The following is a 19588-nucleotide window of genomic DNA, read 5'->3' as shown; positions in this document are numbered from 1 at the left end:
TTCTCAGGCATCTTCATGCCCCGATTCCCGAAAAATTATCACACATAAATTACCCTACATGGAAAATCACCGTTCTTACAGCCCTTGAGGCCAATTACCTTCTCAAATACGTCGATGGAAGCACAGAACCGCCGCCGGCAGTCATCACCGCCACGGACAAATCAGAAAAAACCAATCCGGCCCATGCCGCCTGGAAAGCCGTGGATGGCCAGATCCGATCATGTTTGATTGCGGTCATCTCTCTCACGGTTTAGAAACAAGTCCGATCCTACACAACTGATTCAGCCCTATGGACGACCCTCGCAACACGCTACGCATCAATTTCCCACTCTCATATTTTTCAATTGCGTGATCGTCTCCACACAATTACCAAAGGCACGAAAATTATGACGGAGTATTTAGACGAGGTCTCCACCATCATCACAGCCCTCGACACCGTGAATGAAATCATTCCCGAAAAAGATTTCGTCATGTGCGTCGTTCGGGGGCTCCCATCAGCTTACTCCTCCATTAAACAGGCGGTTCGAATCAGTCCAACGCCCGTTGACCTGGCTACTCTCCCCTCGTGGCTAAAAAGTGAAGAAATCAACGTGAATCTGGAGAACAAACTTCTTCTCCGAGAAGCCGCTGTTATGGAGCCGGCCACCGCCCTCACCGCAAGCCAGAACTATCGCGGGGGGCGTGGTGGCGGCCGGCCGGCAGGGGAGCCGCGGCGGCTACGGCAGAAACAGCGGAGGCCGCGGGCGCGGCGGTCGGCAGGACAGTCGTCCGCCGTACGATGGTCAGCAGCACGGCAGCAACAACAGCCTGCACTCCTTCGGCAGCGGCGGGCAGTCATCTTCCAGCGGCGGGCAGGGCACTTACGAGCGGGATCGTCCAACTTGTCAAATCTATCAGAAAACAGGACACACCGCTGTTCGTTGCTGGTTTCGGTATGAGGAGAGCCGAAATAGTGATAACCGTGCCAATTATGCATCTCAAGCCGGCCCTTCCTCTGAATGACTGTTGGATACTGGGGCCAACATGCACGTTACTTCTGATCTATCCAAGCTTAACGCTCCAAATTCATATCATGGCTCTAATAGTATTACTATTGGCAACGGTGAGTCCCTTAATATTTCTCACACTGGCACGGGTACCATTAAAACCCCCATCGCTATCTTTCACCTAGGTAACCTTACCCACGTCCCTTCTATTAAAACCAATCTCCTTTCAGTTCACCAATTCACAAAAGACAATAATTGCTCACTCTTGTTCACCTCTAAAGATTTTCAGATCCTAGACAATACTACCAAGAGGGTGATTTTTCAGGGCCCCTGTGAGCATGGTCTGTACGTTCTTCCTGCCACAAGTTCGTCTGCCCACCCAGTTTCAGAAAGCGTTCCTGTGGCTCCGGTGGCTCTTTCGGCTGATGGCACAGTCTGTTGTGGCACAGTCGTCTGGGTCACCCGTCTACTCAAATAATAAATTCTCTAATGTCTCAATTAGGTGTTTCTTCCATTCATGTAAACAATTGTGACTCCTGTTCAATTGCTAAATCTCATAAATTAGCTTTTACTTTATCTGAGAAGCGTACAACTGCACCTTTTCAACTTATTCATTCTGACCTATGGGGTCCTACTGCTGTTCCTTCATTTGCTGGTTTTTGCTATTATATTCGTTTTGTGAATGATTTTACAAAATACACTTGGTTGTACCCACTAAAACACAAATCGCAGGCATACACCACCTTTGTCACTTTTGAAGAAATGGTCAAAACACAATTCAATTCTCATGTTAAACTTTTTCGAAGTGACAATGGAAAGGAATATGTAAATAACATCTTTGGCCAGTTTCTGCAATCCCTGTGAATTATACATCAAACCTCCTGTCCATACACTCCCGAACAGAATGGGGTGGTTGAGCGTAAGCATCGCCATCTCATTGAAACAGTGGTTACTCTTCTACATCAATCTCATCTCCCTGTCTCCTTTATGGTAGAAGCTCTAGCCACCGCAAACTACCTCATTAACAGAATGCCAGTCACACCCTCTCCAACAAATCACCCTATCAACTCCTTTACCAAGAACTTCCCAATTATACCAACCTCCGCATCTTTGGGTGTCTTGCATACCCTTGGCTACGCCCTCATATTACTCACAAGTTACAACCCCGATCCCGTCCTTGTATTTTTTTGGGCTATCATCCTACCTCTAAGGGTTATCGCTGTCTTGACCCACAAACTCATAAAGTCTACATATCTTGTCATGTCAAATTTGTCGAAAATGAGTTTCCGTACGAGTCTATTTCCTCCTCCACAAATACATCATTCATTGGCGTCCTTCCCCTTTTTCCAACATACTCACAGGGTCCCTCACCACCTTCCCCCACACCTCCACCCACTACCCAACCACCCCTCATCACCCATTCGACCGTCACCCACAATACACCCGCAACCACCATCCACACTCACAACCAACCCGAACCACCCCATACCCACAACATCTCCAGCCCGATCTGTTTTGGGTCCTTCCCGGCCACCCCCGAATCACCACCGCCCGTGCCACCCCCTAATACTCATCCCATGTTAACCCGTGGCAAAGCCGATATCTTTAAACCCAAAACCTTTCAGGCTACCATACTACCAAATACACCCCTTCCCGATAGTGAACCAACAACCTACTCTGTTGCCTCAAAAAATGCTTATTGGCGTCATGCTATGGATGACGAGTTTAAGGCTTTGACTGATCAGAAAACTTGGGTTCTTGTACCTAAGCCCCATGGGCGGCACCCAGTAGGCTGTAAGTGGGTGTACAAAATTAAACACAATGCAGATGACAGTATTTCCAGGTACAAGGCTCGTTTGGTTGCTAAAGGCTACAATCAAGAGTATGAGCTTGATTACTCCGAGACATTCAGTCCTGTTATTCGGCAGGAAACCATTCGCCTAGTACTGTCACTCGCCGTGCGCAAAAAATGGCTCATCAATCAGTTGGATGTTTCCAATGCTATTCTTCATGGCATGCTTGATGAAACTATTTACATGACGCAACCACCGGGCTATGTTGATCCCCGCTTCCCTCAACATGTTTGCAAACTCCAGAAGTCTCTGTATAGGCTCAAGCAAGCCCCCCGTGCTTGGTACACACGTCTGAAAATGTTACTCCAGGGACTCGGCTTCACGTGTTGCGTACACGACACGAGTTTGTTTACTCGACATTCAGCACACGTGTCACGACCCAAATCGGGCGCGACTGACACCCACACTTACCCTCCTGTGTGAGCGAACCAGCCAAATCTAAACCTTAACATTTCAATGTATTATCGACATAAAGTAATGCGGAAGACTTAAACTCATTAATAAAAACCAATTCAATAACTATTATTTCCCAAAATTTGGAAGTCATCATCACAAGAACATCTACTTCAAATTACTAAATCTAAGAGTTTCTAAGAAGCTAAAAATACATAAAAGCTAGTCCATGCCGGAACTTCAAGGCATCAAGACATGAAGAGGAAGATCCAGTCCAAGCTAGAAGCATTAGCTCACCCTTATATCCGGAGTAATGAAGACTGGCTAGAGTTACTGTTGAGTCGAAGATGACGGCACGTTTGCTGCACTCCACAATTAAACAAGAGAAAAACATAAAAGTAGGGGTCAGTACAAAACACGGGTACTGAGTAGATATGATCGGCCAACTCAAAATAGAAATCAATATATACCAAGTAATATCATAAAATCAATTATAATACTCAACATGTAGCAACAGCAAGTAGTATGTCATAATCAATTACCGTCAAGTTCACACATGAGGACTCAAGCCTCAATACCATACTCATTGGGAATTATGTTCATTAGATTGAGTATATTAACATCTTTCAAGATTCATTATCTTTATTTCTCTTGTGTCGATACGTGACACTCCGCTCCCTCATATTCATTAGTCCTCTTGTGTCGGTACGTGACACTCCGATCCACTAATTCTATGTGTCGGTTCGTGACACCCGTCCCACTAATTCTATGTGTCGGTTCGTGACACCCGTCCCACTAATTCTACGTGTCGGTTTGTGACACCCGATCCACTAATTTTATGTGTCGGTTTGTGACACCCGATCCACTAATTCTATGTGTCGGTTCGTGACACCCGATCCACTAATTCTACCTGTCGGTTCGTGACACCCGTCCCACTAATTCTATGTGTCGGTTCGTGACACCCGATCCACTAATTCTATGTGTCGGTTCGTGACACCCGTCCCACTAATTCTATGTGTCGGTTCGTGACACCCTATCCACTAATTCTATCCTGGTACCGGAACGTGGCACCCGATCCCCTAATCTCCTTCTATCAATTCATCAAGCCTTCTTTCTTACTAAGGCATCATCAATCTCATTATTTTAGTTCATCAAACCTTCTTTTATACCAAGGCCTCATCATTAACAAAGAGAATTAGGGTTTTTCAAGATTTGGGATTCAATAACTTCATCATGCTTATATAATCACAATTATATAATTACATTCATGGAAGCATACAATTAAGCACATAGCAGGGTTTACAATATTATCAATACATATCATTCGCTATTAAGAGTTTACTACGAATATCGTAAGAGAAACCATAACCTACCTCCACCGAAGATTTCATGATCAAGCAAGCAATTCCTCAAGATTCTTTGCTATCCTCTTCGTTTCCCTTTTTTCTCGTTCGATCCCCTCTCTTTTCTTTTTGTTCTTTATATTTTTCTTATTCAAACCCTCTTTCTTTTACCCTAATTAACATGTAATTAAGTGTAAAAGATGACAATAATAACCCACAATTTAACTCAAGGTTACCTCTTTTATCCCCCAAGAAATTGAGTTATTAATATAAACCCACGAAATATATAATTATAGCAGGAATAGTCCAAAACGCCCCTTTAAAACTTAACCAGAAATCCGACTCCGACTGGGATTACGCAACCTGTGACGGCCCGTCGCGCCTGCGACGGTCCGTCATGCAGGTTGGTCAGAGACTTGATTTCCTTAAGGAGTCTGTGACGGCCCGTCGTACCTACGACGGTCCGTCCTGCACTTCCGTCACGACGTTCCGAGAATCGTTCCCTATACCAAATTCTCAAGAGTTGAAGTGTTTTGAAACGGCGGATCACGAAGGTTCGTCGTGCCTGTGACGGTCCGTCCTGCAGGTCCGTCACAGAGTTCAGAGAGTCGATTTCAGCACTCAATTTCAGAATTTCTAAGTGTTTTGAAACGAGACCCCTCGACGGTCCGTCGTGCGCATGACGGTCCGTCGTGGGTTCCGTCGTCTCAGCCTGTTTTTCCAGAAATAAAATTTGCTGTTCAAAACGACTAAACAGGTCGTTACAACACGGTACAGTCATTCTTCTTGTCTATGTAGATGATATCATTATTACAGGCTCTACTGCAGCTCTCATTCAGGATGTCACTCGAGCTATGCATACTACCTTCAAAATGAAGGACCTTGGCTCGTTACATTATTTTCTGGGAATGGAGGTTTCTCGGACAGGCAGCGGCTTGTTTCTTCATCAGTCCAAATATGCTCGAGATCTGTTGCAGAAAGCTGGACTGGAAAAATCCACCAGTCAACCAACACCGACGGCAGTCTTTTTCTCTACGAATGGAGCCGACACCCCCTTTGCCGATATCACCCACTTTCGCAGCCTCATTGGGGCTCTACAGTATCTGGCCATTACCCGTCCTGACATCCAGTTTGCTGTCAACCGAGTTGCTCAGCGCATGCATCAACCAAGTGAACATGATTACCATTGTCTAAAACGCATTCTCAGGTACATTTTTGGCACTCTTGGTCGTAGTTTACTCATTCGACCCGGGGACTTGGAGCTTCGGGGTTTCTCAGATTCAGATTGGGCGAATAATAAAAATGACAGAAAATCTACATCGGGGTCTCTCGTTTTTTTGGGGCCGAACCTGATCTCCTGGTGTACAAAAAACAACCGAAGGTCTCTCGGTCCTCGACTGAAGCTGAATACCGCGCCCTTTCTCTTCTTGCTGCTGAGACCATGTGGGTCACATATATTCTTCGCGAACTCCGCGCCACTCACACTGTTCCTGCTCTCTATTGTGACAACAAATCAACCATCTGTGTGGCCAAGAATTCCGTCCTACACACCAGAATGAAGCATGTTGATACCGATTGTCTCTTTGTTCGCGATGAAGTTCAGGCCGGCACCATGACTGTACAGTATGTACCCACTGAAGAACAACCGGCTGATATTCTCACCAAGCCTCTCCCGGGCCGACAGCACGATTACCTCAGTTCCAAGCTTCCGTTCGCTTCCGCTCAGCTCAGCTTGAGGGGGGATAATAACAGATAGTATTAAATAAATAGTATAAAATAATATTAGTATTTACTGTGTACTAATCCTAGTCCTATTAGGATTAGTACTCCTTAATCCTAGTCCTATTAGGATTAGTACTCCTTCCTATATATCATATATATATCTCCCATGTATTCTCTTAACACTTCAATACAATCAATATTCCTTCATTTATGATTAATTTATTGTTTCCTTTCCTATTAGGATTAATTTATGGGCTTGTGTTTTTAAAACATTTAAAGCTCCGAGTGATTTTCATCATGGTACAGTAGATATTTTAAAATTAAATTTATTTATCGATTATGTTTATGCTATTCTATCTATGTAACATAATGAATATTTCTTTTATTCTTGAGGGTTTTATCCTCTCCAAGTTGTGAAGTCTTTTTCTTTCTATTAAATCTAAAAAGTTAAGGATAAAAAAACATTTAGTAAATCATATTATATAAACGAAAAGGGATAAATATACCTTTAAATTATCGTAAATGGTTATGGATATTTTCTGTCATATCTGTCATACTTTTGGAATATTGGTGCTTCTGTCGTTCAAAAACTAGAGCATGTGTACCCTTTACTCTATACGGACACGTAACATTGGTCCGATAGTTAATAAATATTGAATCAGTTGATAAGATTATGACACGTGTATGTCTGTTAATATGTATAAAGAGTAGAACGACAATAACATAATATCCCAAAAATATGACAAAGAATATCTGCGTACTATTTATGATAATTCGAGCATATATTTTTTTCCTTTTCCCTTACAAGTATTCTGATTTGTGACTAGACAAAGTAGTTGACTATAACATGAGAGACTTGGCCACATTTTATCCACAAAACACTTGTATATTCCATATACAATCTTTCTTTCTGATAATATAACAAAACAAAACTTAAAAAACCAAACACTATCTTCTTCTTCTTCTTCTGACAATTAAAAAAAATCAATAAAATGTCAGTGGCATCATCATATACATTCCCTTGTATTAAATTCCAAAATTACCCTTCTTATTCAACAAACCCTACATTACTTACTATAAGAAATTCTCAAGCTGAAGGTCCAATTAGAAGACCAATTGCTCCATCACCACCTAAGCCTAGTAATATTTCACCACCAATTATTACTACTACTGCCCCTACTAAGCCTGTGGCTGTGACAACTTCCGAGGGTAAAAATGTAATTACACTTGAATTTCAGAGGCAAAAGGCTAAGGAACTTCAAGGGTATTTTAGACAGAAGAAACTTGAAGAAGCTAATCAAGGCCCATTCTTTGGTTTTATTGCCAAGAATGAAATCTCTAATGGAAGGTATTCGTTCCGTTTCAGTTTGTTTGTTTTAAGTCAATTTTTTTAAAAAATATTTTTTTCGGCAATTTTAAATTTTAACTTTTTTAGATTAAAGATTAATAGATATTTTTTTTATATTTTACGCATATTTAATTTAAGACGATAACGTTATTTTCTTGAATTTTATGTCAAGTTAAAATTAAACAAATAAATTAAAGCAAACGAAGTAAAATTAAAGAGGTTGATTATAGACTTAAGGTTTGATGTAACTGTCTTTCTATTTTGCTCCAATTTTGATGTTGGATGTGTTAATATTACTTTGGTTTTGGTTAGTTTTTTTGGTATGGTTTTGGCCTTAAATTAATGTGCCATTTGTGTATATGATGCTATATTGTTTTGGATATACATGTTGACTTACAAGAATGACATAGCACATGTATTATAAGTGGCGAAATCAAAATTTTTACTGAATGTACATTTAGTATATGTGGATGAAAAGTAATTTTTAACTTATATATAACATATAATTTTACGATAAGTTGTTCAACAAACCAAGCTTCGCTCTGTATGGCTATGTGCTACTAGCTTTGTTAAGTGTTAAGTACCTACCTTTCGCATATGGATATAGACGTTTAAGAATCTAATATCATTCCATTTGACAATCATAGTTGAACGATGGAATTCTAGATAGATCATGATTCGAATTCAATCATTTACGCGTAATTAGAGTCGTCAAAATGGACTTAGTCCATAGGGCCGGTCCAATTCAATTCGTTATTGGGGTAGGGTTAAAATATGATTTTTCAAGCCACCCTTAGCCCTTGAGGCTTGAGCGAGGTCGGCCCATGAACCAAATTTTTTTATTAAATGGTAACCTACAATAGTCGTACTAGTATATAATCTAATTGCATAAATATACGCATGTTGTAATATTATGAATCGTATTAGATTTTGGTACGTCAAGATACATGTATCTCACAATATATGAAACTAAAATTAGGTTAATTTGTTTTGTATACACTCCATCCGAGTAGTTTCACATGTATGTAGAATACAAAGACAAATCTCGCGCTCTCATCTCTCTCCCATCTTGTTTGTCACTCTCTTAACTCGCTCGTGCTAATTACACTAAACTTTTTGCTGGTGTTATTGAAACAATACCGTTGCAGAAATTAATGCTAGTTTGGTTAATGCACAAACATGTATGTGGAATTTGAATAGTTACATTTGCTATGAAAATTATTCGTAATCTCTAATTTGTTGTCCATAATCATCGGTTGAGCAGATGGGCGATGTTTGGTTTTGCTGTGGGGATGTTGACAGAGTATGCAACGGGTTCTGACTTTGTGGATCAACTTAGGATCCTTCTCTCCAATTTCGGTATTTTAGACTTCGAATAAGACTTTTGAAAGACTGCATAGCTCATTCAGGGGTGACGCTTCCACTTTCTTTGTCGTCAAAGGAAAATGGAATCACAACAAAAGCGGCGGAAGATCCTGCAGTAGTATATTCGGTTGTTTGCGGTGGAATAGATTCAAGCGTCCGGGCCAGTAGATCCACAGGCCACTACCTCCATCTCTTATTCCAAATTCTTTTTACTTTAAAGCATTTATCATTTTCGATATAAAGACATTTGTTTACCATATAAAGAAATTTTTGGACATTTTTTTTAGCATATATTAAAGAGGTTTTATGTGTAGGATAGTAGATCAATTGCTAGAGTATGACTATTTTATTTGGTTAAAATGAGTTGGTTAGCCTAAAAATTAAGCAACATATTGTTAAATTTACCCAAATATATATATCACTTTTCAGCTCGAGTAACCTTTAGAATAAAATAGCATAGTATAGGTGATTATTATGATATGAAAAAAAAAAAGATAATCTTTTTGAGGAAATAACAAATAATAAGTGAATTAATAATTTTGTTAGCAAACATTCTAACACGATGGTCAATAGATCTAAAAATTTGTGATATACAATTCATTTGGTACGAATAATTAATTTAGAATTTATAAATATGAACAATAGGGAAAAGATGCGAATAATTAATTCAGAATTTATAAATATGAACAATAGGGAAAAGAGCCAAAAATACTCTTAACCAATTAGAAAATGTTTAAGAATACCCTTTCATTATTTTTTTTTGGCTAAAATTACCCGTTATCTTTGTTTATGGTTAAAAAATATCGTTGATTTCACTTTTTGATCTAAAAACATCATCAACCTAAATTTAATTGAGCTGAATAGATTTTTTTAACTAATTAGTTAATTATTTTATTTATTTAAATTTTCAATATTAGCTCAACCCAAAATATTTGAAATATTTAAGTCTAATTATATTTAAATAATAAATAAAATTATTATGTTTGTCAATTTTTTTTTTAGTTCGGAGCCTAAGAGGTATAAAATATTAACAAAAATTTCAAAATGGTATATAAAATTTTATATTAACCAAAACGGCAAAATCGCTGGAACAACAGCTATTTCCTTCACCGAAAAAAGCAAAATCGGTGCTACTACAGCGATTTTTCAAAATGGGATTTTTTTTTAAAAAAATTCAAATCGCTACTTAGACAGCGATTTTCCATATTTATTTCCATTTTTTTAAAAAAAATTAGAAAATCGCTGCTTCTTTTTTAAAATGGAAATCGTTGCCTTGGCAGCGATTTTCTAATTTTTTTTATTTAAAAATAAATTGAAAATCACTGTGTAGGTAGCGATTTGATTTTTTTTTAAAAAAAGAAAATCACATTTTGCAAAATCGCTGCAGTAGCAGCCATTTTGCTTTTCTCAGTGGAAGAAATTGCTATTGTTCCAGCAATTTTACTATTTTGGTTAATCTAAAATTTTATATACCGTTTTAAAAATTTTATTAATATTTTATACATTTTAGACTGCGGACTCATATTTTTGACTCCTTTCCCTTGATAATATAAACTTGAATTTTCATATATCTAACGAAACATTGCGCCTAACATATAAAAAAAAAGAACTGATCAATACTGGACACATATCCTTTTTGATTAAACATTTTGTTAGTGTATATAAATTGATTGAGTAATAATTTATTCATGTATATAAATTGATTCTGTCTAATAATTTTATTTTTGACTAATAAACGTGTGTGTACGGCTGAAAATGTGATTTATAAACTAGTTTCGTGTCTAAATTTTTATAATTAAAATTCTGTACTGTATGTGGTGTCAAATTTAAGTTAATATTATTAGTGCATAAATCGTACATCTTTTTGAAATTGGTCTTATTGTATTAATTTGGTATGATATGCGGTATTTAAAAATAAATTATTCAACTGTATAATATTGATATATTTTCATATTGCAACAAATGTACTCAATATATTATATAGATTGTTAAATCCGGAGTTATTATCTTCAACTAATCAGAGACTTTTTTAATAGAGAAAATAATAACTTTTAATTTATTAAACATGATTTGAATTGGAAGAAAGAACAAATATAATATCAAAAAGAAATTGACAAAAATCTCAATAAAGAAAATCAAATTTTATGAATAATGAGTGAAAACAAAAAAAAGAGGATTTCGTAAAATTATCATACTTTGGAGAAAAATATTGAGAGATTTTGACTCCTTCCTTTTTTTTTTAACTCTTGCTTACCGTAAATTTTTTTTTAAAAAAAGTAGAACAAATAAAAATTAAAATTTGTGATTTTCTTTAATTTTGCGATTTTAAATATGTTAAGTGAAAAATTAAAATTAAAGTATTATAAAAAAATTATTTATTTTCAAACAGACTAAAAAGGTAAAAAAAAAAAGAGAAAAGAATCCATTAAGAGCTTAAACATGTTAAGTGAAAAACGAAAATTAAAGTATTAACAAAAAAGAAAAAAATTATTCATTTTCAAACAAACTAAAAAAGGAAAAAAATTATTGTGACCTTAAACATGCATGTACAAAACTAAAATTAAAGTATTATAAAAAAAAGAAGAAAAAATCATTCCTTTTTCAACAAACTAAAAAAGAAAAAAAATCATTATAACCTTAAATATGTCATATAAAAAACTAAAATTAAAATATTATGAAAAATTCATCCGTTTTTCAATAGACTAAAAAAAGAAAAAAAATTATTACCATAAATATGTCAAGTAAAAAAAACTATTATTAAAATATTAAAAAAATAATTTCCTTTTGAACAGACTAAAAAGGGAAAAAAAACCATTCTTATAGAAAATTGTGAGAGAATTTATTGTAACCGACCTTTTACCATTGGTTAATAAATCTAAGAATTTGTCAACATATTTTACTATTTAAAGGGTGCAAAAATAATATCATATCACTACTCAAAATTTATTTTAAAACAATAATTCTGATGATGAAGAATGTTACCACCAATAATATTGTTCTTTTGAAGACCATTTTTGTGTTATGCTCTATATTAATTGTAACACAAGGTAAATAATACACTTTTTTTTTTCATGAGTCATAATTTTTTCCTAACATGTATATAATATAGTGTTAATTAAATAACTTATAATTTTTCATTCTCTTTTTTTTTTTTTTGGTTATATGAATTAGGAGCAAGAATTGGAAGAAGAGAAATTGAATCAACAAGTGGAATTGATGTTTTCAAAATGGAGAAAAATACAAATAATATTCAGTCTGATGATTCAATAGTAATTGACTATGCACCAGCTCATCCTTCACCAAGTAGACATCATGATAAACCACCACCATATAATAGTGATTTAATATAATTTACGAGTCTTTTATGCATAATATTACTATTTAATAATATTTACTCTTCTTATGTCTTTGATGTTTGATTGAATTTTAATGGATAGACGGAACTTCAAAGATTAATCTTGATTTTCCGATATTTTACGTAATTTTTAATATGTTTATTTTGAGGAAAATCGATATCCAACAAAAAAGAGCTGCATTTTTTAAACTATAATTTTTTGTTTTGATTTGCAAGTAAAATAAAAGTTGTGTTGGTACTAGCATAGTTTAATTATGAGGCAAACTTAACCAGCTTCACAATTAATTTTTTTTTTAATATGAGTGCCTAATTAAGTGTCTATTCATTTTTTAAAAATATATACATACTTATATACATTGAAATCTATATGTTTTTTTTTGGGATAATGCACAAGTACCCCCTCAACCTATGCTCGAAAATCCCAGAGACACACTTATACTATACTAAGGTTATATTACCCCTGAACTTATTTTATAAGTAATTTTCTACCCCTTTTTAGCCTACGTGGCACTAGTTTGAAAAAAAAAAAGTCAACCATCGTTGGCCCACAAAATAGTGCCACGTAGGTCGAAAAGGGGTAATAAATTATTTATAAAATAAGTTCAGGGGTAATAAGACCTTAGTATAGTATAAGTGTGTCTCTGAGATTTCGGACATAAGTTGAGGAGGTACTTGAGCATTATTCTTTTTTTTTTTTTTGAGATTATTAGGGTCTGATGATCCACCATTCTTTTGCACATTGAAAGTATTAAAAACTCGTATAAAGCCCATCATCAATGAGTATATAATATGAGGGTAAAATGAACGGGGTGACCTTCACAATTTACTTTTTTTTGGTTATTTAGAGGTCATAGAATATAAATTTGATTTTTAGTTGATTTTTATATGTTTTAGTCTTTGAATTTTTAAAAATATGATTGATCAGGTTTTTTTACCTAATATTTTGTATGACCATCCATAATGACCTAGCCATATACATAGCCTCTACAGAATCCACACTGCTTTTTTAGTATTTGGATGTGACGATACGTGAATTTAAATATTTTTAAAGATTTTTTTGGAATATGAAAAGCCAAAACTTTTTACCCCAAATTTTTGTACATGCATCCGTAAAAATCTAATGAACCATAACCATAGCATTTAGTGGATCTACATCACTTTAGCGTTTAGCAAATATATATATATATATAAACCTATATGCATGTGAAGAACCTAACCAAGCTCAGTTAATAGACTAGCAAACCAAATTTTCTCAATTTTCAAAAAAATTAAAATAATATATATATATATATATATATAAAACTCGTCTCTTGAGAAGAAACACCTAGATTAGGATTGGGTGGCACCACTAATAATGGCAAACAATAAATAAACATAGTAACACGTTTATTCATTAATTCAATCTACTTTGATAGCTCAAATTAATTTGTGTTGAATTAATTATGAGAAATTTTCACATATAGCTATAAAAAATACTTTAATTACTCTCCATAGTTATAGTTTGATAATTACAATTCGTAGCAACATGTTATAGTGAGAAAAGAGAAGAGCACAACTGGAAGAGAGAGGAGGGAGGCAAGCGAGAGAGAGAAAAAAAAAAGAGAGAGGTGAATTGTATATGTATATCGGTTAGATAATTATATATTATACATATGTATTTGTATATATCAAAAGCGAGATTGGAAGAGGGAGAAGAAAGGCGAGCGAGACAGGACAAAGAGTGGGAGACATGTGAATTGTATATGTATGTCGATTAGATAATTTATACTATACATATATTTATATATTATGGCGAATTATACATATACAAACGTGGCTAATTATACAAACTCGAAGTCAACCCACGTAATAAATGTAAATTGTTAGTCGTGAGTGGTAGTTATAGCAAACTATAGCTATGATGAGTATTAAGTAGTACTCCCTCCGTCAGGTATTGTTTGTCATGGTTTATATTTTTTTAGAGTTAAATTATAAAAACTTTGACTAATATTTTAAGATGTATTTTTTCATCATATTAATATGCAGAAAATTATAATTTATTGTACTTTTCACATAGTTTTAAGGTATCTAATTTTTTTGTTTAAAATATCGAATTAATGTGATCTAACTTACCTTTGAAAATTAATCAAATTGACTTTCGATAAGTGCAACATGACAAACAATTCCGAACGAAAAGAGTACACATAATTTTTCCATTTATTAATTACATATCCATCAAATATAAAACACAACCAAGCATATTAAGTTTAAGGTAGTATAACATTAGTTTAACTTACACAAGAAAGAAACATGAATCAATCATGTAACTTTATTTCGAGCTATAATCCAATTGATCAAAGGGGACTAGCTCTTTATTCCTTATTTTCATTAATACAGATTCATGATATAGCCCAAGGTATTGCTTTAGTTATCTTATAATCGATCTGATCGACCTTGATATCGGACACTAGAATGAAGTGATCAATCATTTGATGGAAATAACTTCTTATAGGCCTCAGTTAAAGCCACATTTGTGGTACTAAATCCACCATCAAGTATGAGATTATGTCCACTCACATATTTTGAATCATCACTTGTCAAGTACAACACTCCATTTGCTACATCTTGTTCATCCAATAAAGCTCCTTTCAAATTCCCTGCCTCTTCAAACCATTTGTCTGCCTTTTGTTCCTCTATTCCAAATCCATCTACTACTAATGGTGTGCTAACGCAATAAGGAGAAACACAATTAACTCTTATTCCATATTTTCCTAATTCGACCCCAACATTCTTTGAGAGCCCTAAAACTGCACATTTTGAGGATACATAGGTGTGCGGGACACCGGTACCAAAGACCACGGTAGAAGCACTTGTCGTGAAAAGAATGACACCTTTCTTATTTGGAATCATCACTCTAGCAGCGTGTTTTGCACAGAAGAATGCACCAACAACGTTTACATCAAAAACGTTCTTAATTATATCGTGATCTACTTCTAGAATGCTTGTAATTGGCTTACCTGATACACCAGCGTTACTGCACATTATGTCAAGCTTACCAAATTTGGCAACTGTTGCATCAACAACATTTTTAACGTCAGATTCAATCGAGACATTACAATGGGCATAGATAACTGTTTGCTCTGTGCCAATATCTTTTACTAATGATTTTCCAAGATCGTCTTGAATATCTGCAATCATTACTTTTGCACCATGTTGAACAAAAAGTCTAGCTGTGGCTGCTCCTATACCGCTAGCTCCACCAGTTATAATTGCTACCTTACCTTCTAGCCTGCAAAAATAAGTTCAAATGTAAATTATTGCTATTTTCAAACAACAATAATATGAATAGGCAAAAGAAAAGAACATAACTTTTTGGCTATTGGAGATTGAAAAGAAGAGTTGGCCATTTTCTCAAACTAGAAAGCTCTTTGTGTATTTTTCACATAATTTAGAGTCTCTATTTATACGAAAATTATTTAGTGTGCGTTTGCACTTAACCCCATTATTTTAGTTTTAGGGAAAATGAACAAGTACCCCCTCAACCTATGCCTGAAATTCCAGAGACACACTTATACTATATTAAGGTCCTATTACCCCTGAACTTATTTTATAAGTAATTTTCTACCCCTTTTCGCCCCACGTGGCACTAGCTTGAAAAAAAAAAGTCAACCAACTTGGGCCCACAAAATAGTGTCACTTAGGCTGAAAAGGGATAGAAAATTATTAATAAAATAAGTTTAGGGAGTAATAGGACCTTAATAGAGTTTAAATGTGTCTCTGAGATTTCGGGCATAAGTTGAGGGGTATTGTGCATTATCCTTTTTTTTTTTACAAAAAAGAAAGAAAAAAAACAATTAATTTTATTTCTTCTAGAGTTAGACAATGAGTATGAAAACATTTGATGGTTTGTGGTTGGTTATAAAATAGAGCTGCTTAAAGTCTAAAATTCAAATATGTTAACCAAACTTATTTGAATTCTAATTTCTTCAATTTGAAAACTGAAAATTCAAATTAAATTTTTTATATTTAATTTGATTAACCCGAATAACTACCCCTATTTGCATCCAAATATGCTTATAATATATTAAATTTAAGCTTTGGGAAATATATTAGATATTATTGAATAATATTTAATAGAGAAGATAAAATAGATATAAAAATAATTAATTATTTAGTAATTTTTAAAATTGAACAGGTATTGTTGGACATCTAATTTTAGTACAGTGAATAAGTAAAATAGACGGAAGGAGTGTGATTATATTTTGTTTTTGTTCCCTTTTTTCTCCTCATGAACTTTCTTTACATAATCTGTATATCGAAGTTACTATAAAATATTTTTTATGATGAAAAGATGAAAATATTTGATGGTTTGTGATTGGTAATAAAATGGAGGTCCACAAACGTAGGAAGTACTCATGGATTATTTTAATAAGATTATTTAATTATAATTATTCTAACATTTTCTAAAACAGAGATTTTATTGAAAAATCAAGCTAAATAATAGGGATAATGCCCAAGTACCTCCTCAACCTATGCCCGAAATCTCAGAGACACATTTATACTATACTAAGGTTCTATTACCTTCTGAACTTATTTTATTAATAATTTTTTACCCCTCTTTAGCTTACGTGGCACTATCTTTTGGGCCCAACGATGGTTGACTTTTTCTTTTGAACTAGTGTCACGTTGGCTAAAAAGGGGTAGAAAATTACACATAAAATAAGTTCATGGGGGTAATAGGACCTTAGCATAGTATAAGTGTGTCTCTGGAATTTCGAGCATAGATTGAGGAAGTACTTGGATATTTTCCCTAAATAATATAGAAAATGACAAACGATATGAAATCTAGTGAAATCAAATAAAGAAAAAGAAAATGTCTTAAAAGAATATGATACATATGATCAATTTTTTATCTTTCAAAATTCATTGAATTTTCATGATTTCTGAGCCTTATTTCTATTGGTTACTTTTTATTATCCATTACATGAATTTAACAAACTTGAATATAATTTGTATATCTAATAATTTCTCTTCTAGGTTAAATTATGTTTATGTATTTGCAACATATATGCAATGAATGATTTTATATTTTTCGTCTAGCTATGCAATAGTTAGGGACACCAAAGTTTACTAATTTCCATAAAATATAATTAATACACCATTAGCAACAAAGTATAATTAATTATATTATAATTTACTTTACTTTTTTTAATTAACTAGTACATTTTCCTTAATAATATAAAATGTATTTATGATTTGAGTATTATGTTAAGTTCTTTTAGTATATTATTGTCATATTTATAAACTTGGGAACTAAAAAAGCACGTGAATTTGGTGGCTATAGCCTACAGACGTAAGGTTAAAATTTTTCATACAAATGATCTCTTATGATAATTCAAAATTAATTAGAACAAAATAATTTTTCAATTTTCTTATGTATTAAAATGTGAATTTATGTGCGTTAACGTGATTTTTCCAATGAATTTGGTTCAACAAAAATAAATTTAAGAAATCATAATTTATTACATAATTTCTTTTTTATTAATTTGCGATGAATAAAAGATTTATTTTTGAGAATTGAGGTGTTTGGGTATTATTTTTTTTATTTAAAAAAAGTGTTTTATAGAAAAAAAAAAGAATACTTTATTGTGTATGTGTTAATTTTCGATCACTTCCAATTTGTTTAAAGTGTAGGAGATTGTTTTCCAATTGAATATGAAAATTTCAGTTTTAATTTTTTGATTTTCTAATTAGAAAAATTATAATCCAATAAAAATAAACTTGGATTGATTTAGATTTTTTAGGTTAAACTGTATTAATCGGTTTGAATATTTTAAATATTCTATTTTGACTTTTAAGTCTTAGCTTTTAGGCCAATTATAACAATTAATAACCTTAATCTACCTAATAAGTCGTTGCCCATGTGTTATTTCATATTGGGCTTCATACTAAAATGGATATTGGTGTAGGGTGCTAATTATTAAACCTTTGAAAATTAGACTTATTAGCTAGTATTGAACATATATGATAGTTTTGTCCAAAATTGAATAGAAAAAAAGGTTGGTTCATGGATAATGAGTTATTAATTTAGCGATTTCTATCACTATCAATCTTGGCGGTTGGAATCCATTGTCTTGATAGATAAGAAGTTAAGAGTTTGTTTCGTGTCAAAGATAAGAATAAATAGTTTTGAGATAAAAAAGTCATGGGATAAATTTTTAAAGACATTTATTAAGACTTTAGTTATGGAGTCAACTGTCCTTGACGGTCAAAATTGCATACTTTCAAGGTTAAACGAGCCTAGAGCAAGTCAACCCCCTATTTTGTCGATTTTTGTGTGCTATAGTCTATCATCTCTTTTGGTGATCCGGAATTCCGATGTCATTTTTGGCAGAGTTTTTCATGGACATCCATTAAGACCTTAGTTTTGGAGCTAGTTACCCTGATGACAAAAACGACTCATTTTCAAGGTCAAGCGAGCCTCAGAGTAGGTAATACCCAAATTTTTTTTAATTTTCGTGTGCTATAGTTCATCATCTTTTTTGGTGTCATTTTTGCCGAAATTGTTCATGGACGTCCATTAAAACCTTGACTATTGAGCTAGTTGGCCTTGACGTCCAAAACAGATCATTTTCAAGGTCAAACGAGCCCAGAGCAGGTAAACCCCCTTTTTCCAATTTTCGTGTGCTATAGTTTACCATATTTTTTGGTTATCCAGAATGTCGACGTCATTTTTGCTGAAATTTTTTCATGAATATCCGTTATGACCTTAGCTACGGAGCCAGTCGGCCCTGACGGTCGAAACGATCCATTTTCAAGATCAAACGAGCCTAGAGCAGATAAACTCTTATTTTGTCAATTTTCATATACTATGTCTACCATTTTTTTTTTGTGATCAAGAATTCTGACTTTTTACCGAAATTTTTCATAGATGTCAGTTAAGACCTTAACTATGAAGCAACTTGACCCTAACAACGAAAATGGTTCATTTTCAAGGTAGCAAATAAATGTCTCAAACTACATGCATCCAATACCATGCGGCTTTAGACAGACACTCTATCAAACTACTATCACAATGTAACAATCCTCTTTTCTCAACCGATTCTCTGAAAGTACTACAGGGCTCTCTCTCCATTTACACTCAAAAGATCTTTGTATGATATTGGTCCTCATACTGTCACGACCCAAATTTTGCAAGTCGTGATGGCACCTATGTTCCCTACCAAAAGGTAAGTCAACCCAAC

General features: G+C 34.2%; 2 protein-coding genes and 1 long non-coding RNA gene across 3 annotated transcripts; 2 read left to right on the top strand and 1 right to left on the bottom strand.

Moving 5' to 3' along the window:
* Positions 1-5473: 5473 nt before the first annotated feature.
* On the top strand, positions 5474-9331 carry LOC101259223 (light-harvesting complex-like protein OHP2, chloroplastic). The gene is made up of 2 exons (XM_004252521.5): positions 5474-7645; positions 8910-9331. The coding sequence occupies exons 1-2, from the start codon at positions 7290-7292 to the stop codon at positions 9022-9024; spliced, it is 471 nt and encodes a 156-aa protein (XP_004252569.2). The 5' UTR covers positions 5474-7289; the 3' UTR covers positions 9025-9331.
* A 2595-nt stretch (positions 9332-11926) lies between these two features.
* LOC138340653 (uncharacterized) lies at positions 11927-12492 on the top strand. The gene is made up of 2 exons (XR_011213373.1): positions 11927-12057; positions 12182-12492. It is a non-coding gene; the product is annotated as an uncharacterized lncRNA (long non-coding RNA).
* Positions 12493-14527: 2035 nt separating this feature from the next.
* Positions 14528-15849, bottom strand: LOC101267973 (short chain aldehyde dehydrogenase 1-like). Its single transcript, XM_004252550.4, has 2 exons — positions 15714-15849; positions 14528-15633 (listed from the first exon to the last, which is right to left on the bottom strand). The coding sequence occupies exons 1-2, from the start codon at positions 15749-15751 to the stop codon at positions 14826-14828; spliced, it is 846 nt and encodes a 281-aa protein (XP_004252598.2). The 5' UTR covers positions 15752-15849; the 3' UTR covers positions 14528-14825.
* Between the last annotated feature and the right edge of the window lie 3739 nt (positions 15850-19588).

The sequence above is a fragment of the Solanum lycopersicum genome, chromosome 12 (assembly GCF_036512215.1).
Source record: "Solanum lycopersicum chromosome 12, SLM_r2.1".
NCBI classification, from domain to species: Eukaryota; Viridiplantae; Streptophyta; class Magnoliopsida; order Solanales; family Solanaceae; genus Solanum; species Solanum lycopersicum.
The sequence above is the reverse complement of the archived record's forward strand: the minus strand, read 5'-3'. Positions and strand labels throughout refer to the sequence as shown.

Bases quoted from the DNA above. Each gene is read 5' to 3' on its own strand.
- LOC101259223 (XM_004252521.5), top strand. From the start codon at position 7,290: ATGTCAGTGGCATCATCATATACATTCCCTTGTATTAAATTCCAAAAT. The intron at 7,646-8,909 runs GTATTCGTTCCG...TCGGTTGAGCAG, and splicing joins AATGAAATCTCTAATGGAAG to ATGGGCGATGTTTGGTTTTG.
- LOC101267973 (XM_004252550.4), bottom strand. From the start codon at position 15,751: ATGGCCAACTCTTCTTTTCAATCTCCAATAGCCAAAAA. The intron at 15,634-15,713 runs GTTATGTTCTTT...TTATTTTTGCAG, and splicing joins CAATCTCCAATAGCCAAAAA to GCTAGAAGGTAAGGTAGCAA.